Source organism: Perca fluviatilis, chromosome 9 (genome assembly GCF_010015445.1).
Source record: "Perca fluviatilis chromosome 9, GENO_Pfluv_1.0, whole genome shotgun sequence".
NCBI lineage: Eukaryota > Metazoa > Chordata > Actinopteri > Perciformes > Percidae > Perca > Perca fluviatilis.
This window is the reverse complement of record NC_053120.1, coordinates 28724964-28735293: the sequence shown is the minus strand read 5'-3', so window position 1 is coordinate 28735293 and position 10330 is coordinate 28724964. Positions and strand designations below refer to the sequence as shown.

At 37.1% G+C, this 10330-nt stretch overlaps 1 protein-coding gene across 1 annotated transcript; it reads left to right on the top strand.

The window, feature by feature from the left end:
* The first annotated feature begins 3128 nt into the window (after window positions 1-3128).
* Window positions 3129-10041, top strand: LOC120564929 (splicing regulatory glutamine/lysine-rich protein 1-like). The gene is made up of 4 exons (XM_039810197.1): window positions 3129-3819; window positions 4272-4463; window positions 9363-9524; window positions 9695-10041. Exons 1-4 carry the CDS (start codon window positions 3255-3257, stop codon window positions 10039-10041), a joined length of 1266 nt encoding a protein of 421 aa, XP_039666131.1. The 5' UTR covers window positions 3129-3254.
* The last annotated feature ends 289 nt before the right edge of the window (window positions 10042-10330 follow it).

The window sequence follows — 10330 nt, the reverse complement described above, 5'->3', positions numbered from 1 at the left end:
TGATGGTCTGACCTCTGAGATGTATAAATGTTTCTCTGAGTCACTAGCTAGGTAAATTTATTTTAGCTGTCTTCAAAGAATCTCTTGACAGAGGGGAGCTTCCTCCCTCTCTGAGGCAAGGTCTCATAGCACTTATCCCAAAACCTCACAAAGACCATCTATTAATTGAAAATTGGCGTCCCATTACATTGCTAAATAATGATTATAAGATTCTAGCATCTATCTTAGCAAAACGTCTCAAATCTAAATTACACACTTTAATTGATGAATGCCAATCTGGTTTCATGAAAAATCGTCATATAGCCAATAACATTTGCCTAGTTTTAGAGCTGATTGAATACAAAGACTTTCTAGATGATGAACACCTTATTTTATTCTTAGACTTTCAAAAGGCCTTTGGCACACGGTAAGCCACATATATATATATATATATATATTTTTGACACCTTAAACTTTTTTAATTTTGGTAAGAATTTTATTAATGCTGTAAAAACTCTGTACATGTGGGGAAAAAGTTGTGTTAAATTGGCCAATGGAACCTCACCCAGATTTTACATAAACAAAGGTATCCGCCAAGGCTGCCCCACCTCGCCTCTTCTATTTTTGATTGTAGCTCAAATTCTCTGTGATTTAATTCACAAGAGTTCATTCAAAGGAATTACATTAAATGAAAGAGAAATAAAAATTTCACAGCTGGCCGATGACACAACCCTGTTTCTAAAAAATGAATCCCAAATAGGATGTTGTTGTAAACCAATTTTCAGAAAGCTCAGGCTTGAACCTAAATATTTCAAAATGTGAGCTGTTTTCTCTTAAAAATAAACATTTGGGTCAAATACATGGCATAAATATAAATAATTTAGTAACTTATCTTGGAATAAATATTAGTCATAACCACAAGTTAATGACAGAGAGTAATATATCTTTACTACACGACTCTATTAATAAAAGGTTTTGATTTGGTTCTTCTTTCTAAAGCAGAAGGTCTCTCACGAGCAGCATATTTATTTACTTCAATTGAAATACCTAAGTTACAATGTGCCAATCTAGACAAACTATTACTTTATATGGAGAAAGAAGCCACATAAAATTAGGCAAAACATCTTGACTAATAAAACTGAGGAGGGGGGTTTATCGGTAATTGACTTCTCACTTTTCAACGAGATATTAAAAATCAACTGGATTAAAAGATTTTTGAAAAATCCAAACAGTTTGTGGAACATTGTGCCAAACTTTATCTTTGAAAAACTTGGTAAAATCACCTTCTTGCTTCACTGCCCATACTCCATTAACAGACTGCCAGTCAAATTGTCAAACTTCCATAAACTTCCTAACATGTTGGTCTCTTTTATACAAACACAATTTCTCCCCTCATAAATGTTTTATCTGGAACAACATGAACATCATATATAGGAACAAGACTCTATTTATAGAAAAATGGTTTAAACATGATATTCTACTGGTATCCCAATTATTAAATAACTTGAATCAAATTTTAACTTACGATGACTTCACTCATACATTTAATTTCCATCCTCCAAGAAAATAATTTTATATTGTAACCAGAGCCATACCCATGGGATCATGCACCCTACTTAGAGATGAGACAGATTTGGATCAATTTAATATATCTCTCTCCAGCAGTGTGGAGATAAATGGTCTATATTTTCTAGACAGAAAAGTCAACAACAAAGTAATAAAAAATCTTTTATGTGCAAAATCTATCTCTGCCTCCAGGTACACATGGTCCCCCTTGTATGAAAATATTAACTGGAATAGAGCATTGCGTAACCCACATACATTTTTAATTAAAAACAAAGTAAAAGAAATATCATTTAAAATTCTTCACCATTTTTACCCCTGTAACAAGATTATCTCTAAATTTATCCCTACTGTAGATGAAAAATGCAGCTTTTGCTTTATGGAAACAGAAACGTTAGACCATTTATTCTATAGCTGTTCACATAGCTCTTCTCTGTGGAATGATATACAAGGTTTCATTAATGGACAATTTTGCTCAAACATGCATTTATCTAATTTTGATATCTTCTTTTACTTTTCTGACTCAAACTCCTCTGCACAATATATAGTCAACTTAATAATTTTGCTTGGAAAATTCCTTATTCATAAATCGAAATTTATGAAAAAAAACCTCTTTTCAATGTTTTTAAACTTGACTTAAAAAATTATATGGATTGTATTTCGGGATTAGAGGGTAAATCAGCATCAAAATGTATGCAGTGCTTATCTGATTTAACTTTATAATTAATTTAACTGATATTTACTGTCTGATACTCTGGCTATGTACTTTTGTTGTTTATAATTTTTTTACTGACTACTTATATGATATTTATTTCAACTGTCTACCTATTGACTGATATGTATTTTTTTTTATTCTTTTACTTTCTTATCTGTTTTTTATTCTTCATGAAAACATGTTCTGTAACGTAATTAATTATTAAATGTTGCATTACGTGTTGCCTGAATTGCATGTGCAAAAAATTGACTGCATGTGTAGTGTTTCCTTGCACTCGAGGACACTTTAAATTGACCAAGAAGTAATTTCTATAGCTACTCTTTGAATTGACTAGCTAGCTAAGAGGTTTGCAGTCTCTGCAGTCCCCCCCCCCACAACTGTGACATTCTGCAGCTTCTATCACAGATCACATGTGAATTAAAGATTATTTCTCAAACGTATGACTAAATACGTCCTGTTTTAAAATTATCTGTGGGTTGTTGATCTAACAGCTAGCTCTCTCTAGCTAGCTAGTCATAGAAAACACTGCTTTCATTGTAGTGTTTTTATAATTTGTATTATTCTTACTTAATAGTAGAAATATTGTCTAATATTATCATTCTCACTGTAGACTCTTCTTCGAAGAAGTCCAAACGAAGGAGTGAGAGACCTTCGTCTCCTGAAGACCTCAACCCTCCCACCATCTTGAGGGAGCACGGACGAAGGGGTGAGAGACCTTCGTCTAGTGGAGGCACCAACCCTTCTACCATCATGAAGGAGCACAGAGAAAGGGGTGAGGGCCCTTTGTCTTGTGCAGAACACAAGCCCTCTACCACCAGGCAGCACGTACGAAGAGAGAGTGAAGAGCCCTTCCTCTACTCCAAGGCGGCAGCAAGCATGGAGGGGTGAGAGCCCTTCGTCGTCATCTTCTGAAGATGACCAGCGTTCTACCTTAAGGCAGCAAGTACGAAGGGATGTGAGCTCTCTGTTCATCGTGGGCACCAACCCTTCTGCCATCATGAAGGAGAGTAGGCAAAGGGGAGAGAGCTCTTTGTCTTCCTCTTCTGAAGAGGATGAGCCTTCTACCACCAGGCAGCGAGTACGAAGGTTTGAGAGCCCTTCCTCTTCATCCTCCGAAGACAAGCAGCCTGCTACTCCAAGGCGGCAGCAAGTACGAAGGTTTGAGAGCCCTTCGTCGTCATCTTCTAAAGATCACCAGCGTTCTACCACCAGGCAGCAAGAACGAAACGATGTGAGCTCTTTGTTCTTCGTAGGCACAAACATGAAGGAGCGCAGGCGAAAGGGTGAGAGCCCTTTGTCTTGTGCAGAAAACATGCCCTCTACCACCAGTGCAAGAAAGGAGAGGGAGATCATTGAAAGAGAAAAGCAGCGTTTGGAGGAGGAGGGTTTAAAAAGAGAAAGAGAGAGGTGTGAAAAGATGAAGAGAAAGAACCAGGAGAAGGAGAGGAAAACGTTTGGTCTGCGTTCAAGAATGTACATTTGGTGGCTCAATGGCAAGATAGACAACATTGCCAGGGACATCCAATCAACCTTTGTGGATGAAAGCTACCTCCTGCTTCATGGTAAGAAAGTAAACTTACATTTTGTCACATAAAATGTCATACAGGTATATGTATAGCCTCCTTTTAGATCACAGTAGATCAGTGGTGGAACAAGTATTCAATTTCTTCACTGGTAAAAGTTCCAACACCACTATGTAAAAAAAAAAAGAACTCCATTACAAGTAAACGTCCTTCATTTGAAGTCCTAAAAAGTGAAATTATTATTCACTAAATTCATTGAAAGTAAGTAAAAGTAGTCAGAAAACCTGCCCATGTGACTAATACATTACATTGAACTGTTACAATGAAACACACAAGGTGTGTTAATTAGAGGTGTTAGCTAAGATAGCTCTTATCTCACTTATGGCGCCAGGCCAACATGTATTTTTAACAACTTGCAACAAAACAAATCTGTTGACTATTTCCTTTTTGGAGGGGTGCGAGTGTAAACTTTCATATTCTGTTGGTTACAGATCCCCTCAGAAATCCAGAGAAAATGGCAGACAAACGCAGACAGGAATTTAAGATGGAGAGGGAAGTGGGGAAGCAAAGACTGAAGGTAGAGAGGAAGGAAATTAATGCGAAGAAGATGGAGAATATCTCTGAGTTATGCAGCAACTCAGAAAGCCGACATATGTTAAATCTTCGTAGCGGGCCCAATGCCAGTCAGGTCACACAAACTCAGACTTGTTAACATATATCAATTAAGATAGAAGTAGAGCAATCAGAAAAATGGCACCAAATAGAGTGAGGTAATTGAGGGAGACGGCAAACATTTCAGGATTGACAAAACAGAAGTAAAGAAAAGTAAAATATTCTTTTAAAACATTAGCAACCACCATAAAATATCCTTGTAACTACATGATAACACCCTAGATGTTGGCTTTAATTCAATTATACAGTCAGAGAGCATTGTGCAAATAACAGTGTCCTAACTAAACGCCACCTGACCCAATCTAATTCATCCTAACCTAGCCTAATTTAACCACGGTTAGCCCAACACCTATCCTAATTTAGCTTTGGTTAGGTTCTGGCAGAGACCTTAGGGTCAGGGTTAGACCCTAAAGACAGTAGAAAGAAGGAAGGCAACACTAGGGCGACAAAAGTAAAAATTCAAATAGCCTCAGGCACAGCTATTAGCGACAGTGCAAGGGATGCCCTCTGTTCGAGAAAGAGCTTCTCACCTAGTGTATCGAAGCTGTCCCTGGAAGAGAGCAGCTCCTGTGGGTTTAGAGAAGACCATCTTTTTTCTCGGCAGCAGGGCCTCTTTAATTAAGCCATCAGTGCGGCCCTGTTGGCCGGTGTGCAGGGCCTCTGGGTCAGCGATCACCCGGATTACTGGGGTTGCCATCTTCACTTGTAGATACTGAAATCACTTGTAGATGCAGTAACAGCACAACATTAGTAGTTTTATTTTAACATTATTTTTATATTATGTATTCAATTTCGCTATGACAATGCATTTTTATGTTAAGCGTGCAAAGGTCATTGATACCCTTACATCACACAGGCGTGTCAGAGCAGGATGACAACTGCTCAACCCTGATGACAACTCTTCAGATGAAGATAACTTTGAGAGTGAAGTTCGCGCCTTCCGAGTTGACATTTCATCCCACTTTTTCAATATTTCCCTCTGGCAAAGTTTGTATGCCATATTTCCACTCAAAATCCGTTAAAAATCTTTTTGCCCCCAAATGTTGCCAGTAAATCATGTCTATCTGACAATTTCTATTAGATGAAATGCATTTCCTGAGATGGCGCTGTTACTCGGATGAACAGAAACATGGAATTAGGTTAGTAATATACAAAAAAAAGTTAATGTTTGTGACAGCAAAGTAACTTTATTCTACAACATGATTTTTCAACCAATAGTTGTAATTTGAGTGACGTAACTAGGCAGACTATGCTTTGTCTCGTCGTGACAAATTAGTGCAACGTTGGGAATTAGTAAAAATCGATCAAAATATTGGCTAACCTTATACAATAAAATACAATGCAATAGCTAATTTAAAAGGCCTCCGAAAGTAACGTTAACGTGGTGGCCAGGGACGAGATTTACCGAGACACTGACATTTAACTAACAAGCAGTAACGTTTGCATTAACAATATTCGGAGTGGATACACAACAAAATGTAATGTATTATTTAAAATGACTCAGAATAGGCTGAGAGTATTTGAATGAACGATTAGCGGTAACTTTAACGTTAATCGTTACCTGGTCAACAGGACTTTTAACTCAGCTAAGCTAGCTGGCCGTTAGCTGCCGATGAAGCGACATTTAGCTAGCTAGTGGATACCGTTTAGCTATTTAGCGCTTCCAAAAAATCAACTGGGAAGTACAAACAGTGACTGTAACTAAGAATGAATTATTTCAGGCTTAGTAAAAATATAAGCAGTGAGTGTTATAGCTAAATAATTATTTCTATTCAGATTTACCAGAAATACTGTAGGCTACGATCACCGGAGACCTCCGTGAGCAACGGCAGAGCGTTCCAGCTTTGAATGTCGTATGTGGATTGATTGTAAATACACGTAAATCCATAGACAGTATATATATTTAGCTTGATTAACTCACCTAACTGTGTAGATGCAGAATATAATAAAATCTGCTGTCAGGACATAACTCTTGAGGAGGGAGATAATGTGGGAATAACTCCAATTAAAGAACAATACAATCTCCAGGCTGTGATGGTCTGACCTCTGAGATGTATAAATGTTTCTCTGAGTCACTAGCTAGGTAAATTTATTTTAGCTGTCTTCAAAGAATCCTTTGACAGAGGGGAGCTCCTCCTTCTCTGAGGCAAGGTCTCATAGCACTTTATCCCAAAACCTCACAAAGACCATCTATTAATTGAAAAATTGGCGTCCCATTACATTGCTAAATAATGATTATAAGATTCTAGCATCTATCTTAGCAAAACGTCTCAAATCTAAATTACACACTTTAATTGATGAATGCCAATCTGGTTTCATGAAAAATCGGCCATATAGCCAATAACATTTGCCTAGTTTTTAGAGCTGATTGAATACAAAGACTTTCTAGATGATGAACACCTTATTTTATTCTTAGACTTTCAAAAGGCCTTTGGCACACGGTAAGCCACATATATATATATATATTATATATTTTTGACACCTTAAACTTTTTTTAATTTTGTGTAAGAATTTTATTAATGCTGTAAAAACTCTGTACATGGGGGGGAGAAGGTGTAAGTTAAATTGGCCAATGGAACCTCACCCAGATTTTACATAAACAAAGGTATCCGCCAGGCTAGCCCCACTCTTCTATTTTGATTGTAGCTCAAAATTTCTCTGTGATTTAATTCACAAGAGTTCATTCAAAGGAATTACATTAAATGAAAGAGAAATAAAAATTTCACAGCTGGCCGATGACACAACCCTGTTTTGAAAAAATGTGAATCCCAAAATAGGATGTTGTTGTAAAACCAATTTTCAGAAGCTCAGGCTTGAACCTAAATATTTCAAAATGTGCTGTTGCTTCCTTTAAAAATAAACATTTGGGTCAAATACATGGCATAAATATAAATAATTTAGTAACTTATCTTGAATAAATATTAGTCATAACCACAAGTTAATGACAGAGAGTAATATATCTTTACTACACTCACTCTATTAATAAAAGGTTTTGATTTGGTTCTTCTTTCTTAAAGCAGAAGGTCTCCTGCAGAGCAGCATATTTTATTTACTTCAATTGAAATACCTAGCTCTAAGCAATGTGCCAATCTAGACAAACTATTACTTTATATGGAGAAAGAAGCCACATAAAATTAGGCAAAACATCTTGACTAATAAAACTGAGGAGGGGGGTTTATCGGTAATTGACTTCTAACTTTTCAACGAGATATTAAAAATCAACTGGATTAAAAGATTTTTGAAAAATCCAAACAGTTTGTGGAACATTGTGCCAAACTTTATCTTTGAAAAACTTGGTAAAATCACCTTCTTGCTTCACTGTCCCATACTCCATTAACAGACTGCCAGTCAAATTGTCAAACTTCCATAAACTTCCTAACATGTTGGTCTCTTTTATACAAACACAATTTCTCCCTCATAAATGTTTTATCTGAAACAACATGAACATCATATATAGGAACAAGACTCTATTTATAGAAAAATGGTTTAAACATGATATTCTACTGGTATCCCAATTATTAAATAACTTGAATCAAATTTTAACTTACGATGACGCTTCACTCATACATTTAATTTCCATCCTCCAAGAAAAGAATTTTATATTGTAACCAGAGCTATACCCATGGGATCATGCACCCTACTTAGAGATGAGACAGATTTGGATCAATTTAATATATCTCTCTCCAGCAGTGTGGAGATAAATGGTCTATATTTTCTAGACAGGAAAAAGTCAACAACAAAGTAATAAAAATCTTTTATGTGCAAAATCTATCTCTGCCTCCAGGTACACATGGTCCCCCTTGTATGAAAAATATTAACTGAATAGAGCATTGCGTAACCCACATACATTTTTAATTAAAAAACAAAGTAAAAGAAATATCATTTAAAATTCTTCACCATTTTTACCCCTGTAACAAGATTATCTCTAAATTTATCCCTACTGTAGTAGATAAAATGCAGCTTTGGTTTTATGGAAACAGAAACGTTAGACCATTTATTCTATAGCTGTTCACATAGCTCTTCTCTGTGGAATGATATACAAGGTTTCATTAATGGACAATTTTGCTCAAACATGCATTTATCTAATTTTGATATCTTCTTTTACTTTTTCTGACTCAAAACTCCTCTGCACAATATATAGTCAACTTAATAATTTTGCTTTGAAAATTCCTTATTCATAAATCGAAATTTATGAAAAAACCTCTTTCAATGTTTTTAAACTTGACTTAAAAAATATATATGGATTGTATTTCGGGATTAGAGGGTAAATCAGCATCAAAATGTATGCAGTGCTTATCTGATTTAACTTTATAATTAATTTAACTGATATTTACTGTCTGATACTCTGGCTATGTACTTTTGTTTTTATAATTTTTTACTGACTACTTATATGATATTTATTTCAACTGTCTACCTATTGACTGATATGTATTTTTTTTATTCTTTTACTTTCTATCTGTTTTTATTCTTCATGAAAACATGTTCTGTAACGTAATTAATTATTAAATGTTGCATTACGTGTTGCCTGAATTGCATGTACAAAAATTGACTGCATGTGTAGTGTTTCCCTTTGCACTCGAGGACACTCTTTAAATTGACCAAGAAGTAATTTCTATAGCTACTCTTTGAATTGACTAGCTAGCTAAGAGGTTTGCAGTCTCTGCAGTCCCCCCACAACTGTGACATTCTGCAGCTTCTATCACAGATCACATGTGAATTAAAGATTATTTCTCAAACGTATGACTAAATACGCCTGTTTTAAAATTATCTGTGGGTTGTTGATCTAACAGCTAGCCTCTCTAGCTAGCTAGTCATAGAAAAACACTGCTTTCATTGTAGTGTTTTTTATAATTTGTATTATTCTTACTTAATAGTAGAAATATTTTCTAATATTATCATTCTCACTGTAGACTCTTCTTCGAAGAAGTCCAAACGAAGGAGTGAGAGACCTTCGTCTCCTGAAGACCTCAACCCTCCCACCATCTTGAGGGAGCACGGACGAAGGGGTGAGAGACCTTCGTCTAGTGGAGGCACCAACCCTTCTACCATCATGAAGGAGCACAGAGAAAGGGGTGAGGGCCCTTTGTCTTGTGCAGAACACAAGCCCTCTACCACCAGGCAGCACGTATCGAAGAGAGAGTGAAAAGCGCTCTTCTACCCAAGCGGCAGCAAGCATGGAGGGGTGAGAGTTCCTTCGTCGTCATCTTCTGAAGATGACGACGCGTTCTACCTTGCAAAGCAGCAAGTAAGGCGGGATGTGAGCTCTCTGTTCATCGTGTGGGCACCAACCCTTCTGCCATCATGAAGGAGAGTAGGCAAAGGGGAGAGAGCTCTTTGTCTTCCTCTTCTGAAGAGGATGAGCCTTCTACCACCAGGCAGCGAAAGCACGGTTTGAGAGCCCTTCCTCTTCATCCTCCGAAGACAAGCAGCCTGCTACTCAAGCGGCAGCACGCACGAAGTTTGAGAGCCCTTCGTCGTCATCTTCTAAAGATCACCAGCGTTTCTACCACCAGGCAGCAAGAACGAAAACGATGTGAGCTCTTTGTTCTTCGTAGGCACAAACATGAAGGAGCGCAGGCGGCAGGGTGAGGAGCCCTTTGTCTTGTGCAGAAAACATGCGCCTCTACCACCAGTAGCAAGAAAGCAAAGGAGGGAGATCATTGAAAGAGAAAAGCAGCGTTTGGAGGAGGAGGGTTTAAAAAGAGAAAAAGAGAGGTGTGAAAAGATGAAGAGAAAGAACCAGGAGAAGGAGAGGAAAACGTTTGGTCTGCGTTCAAGAATGTACATTTGGTGCCCTCAATGGCAAGATAGACAACATTGCCAGGGACATCCAATCAACCTTTGTGGATGAAAGCTACCTCCTGCTTCATGGTAAGAA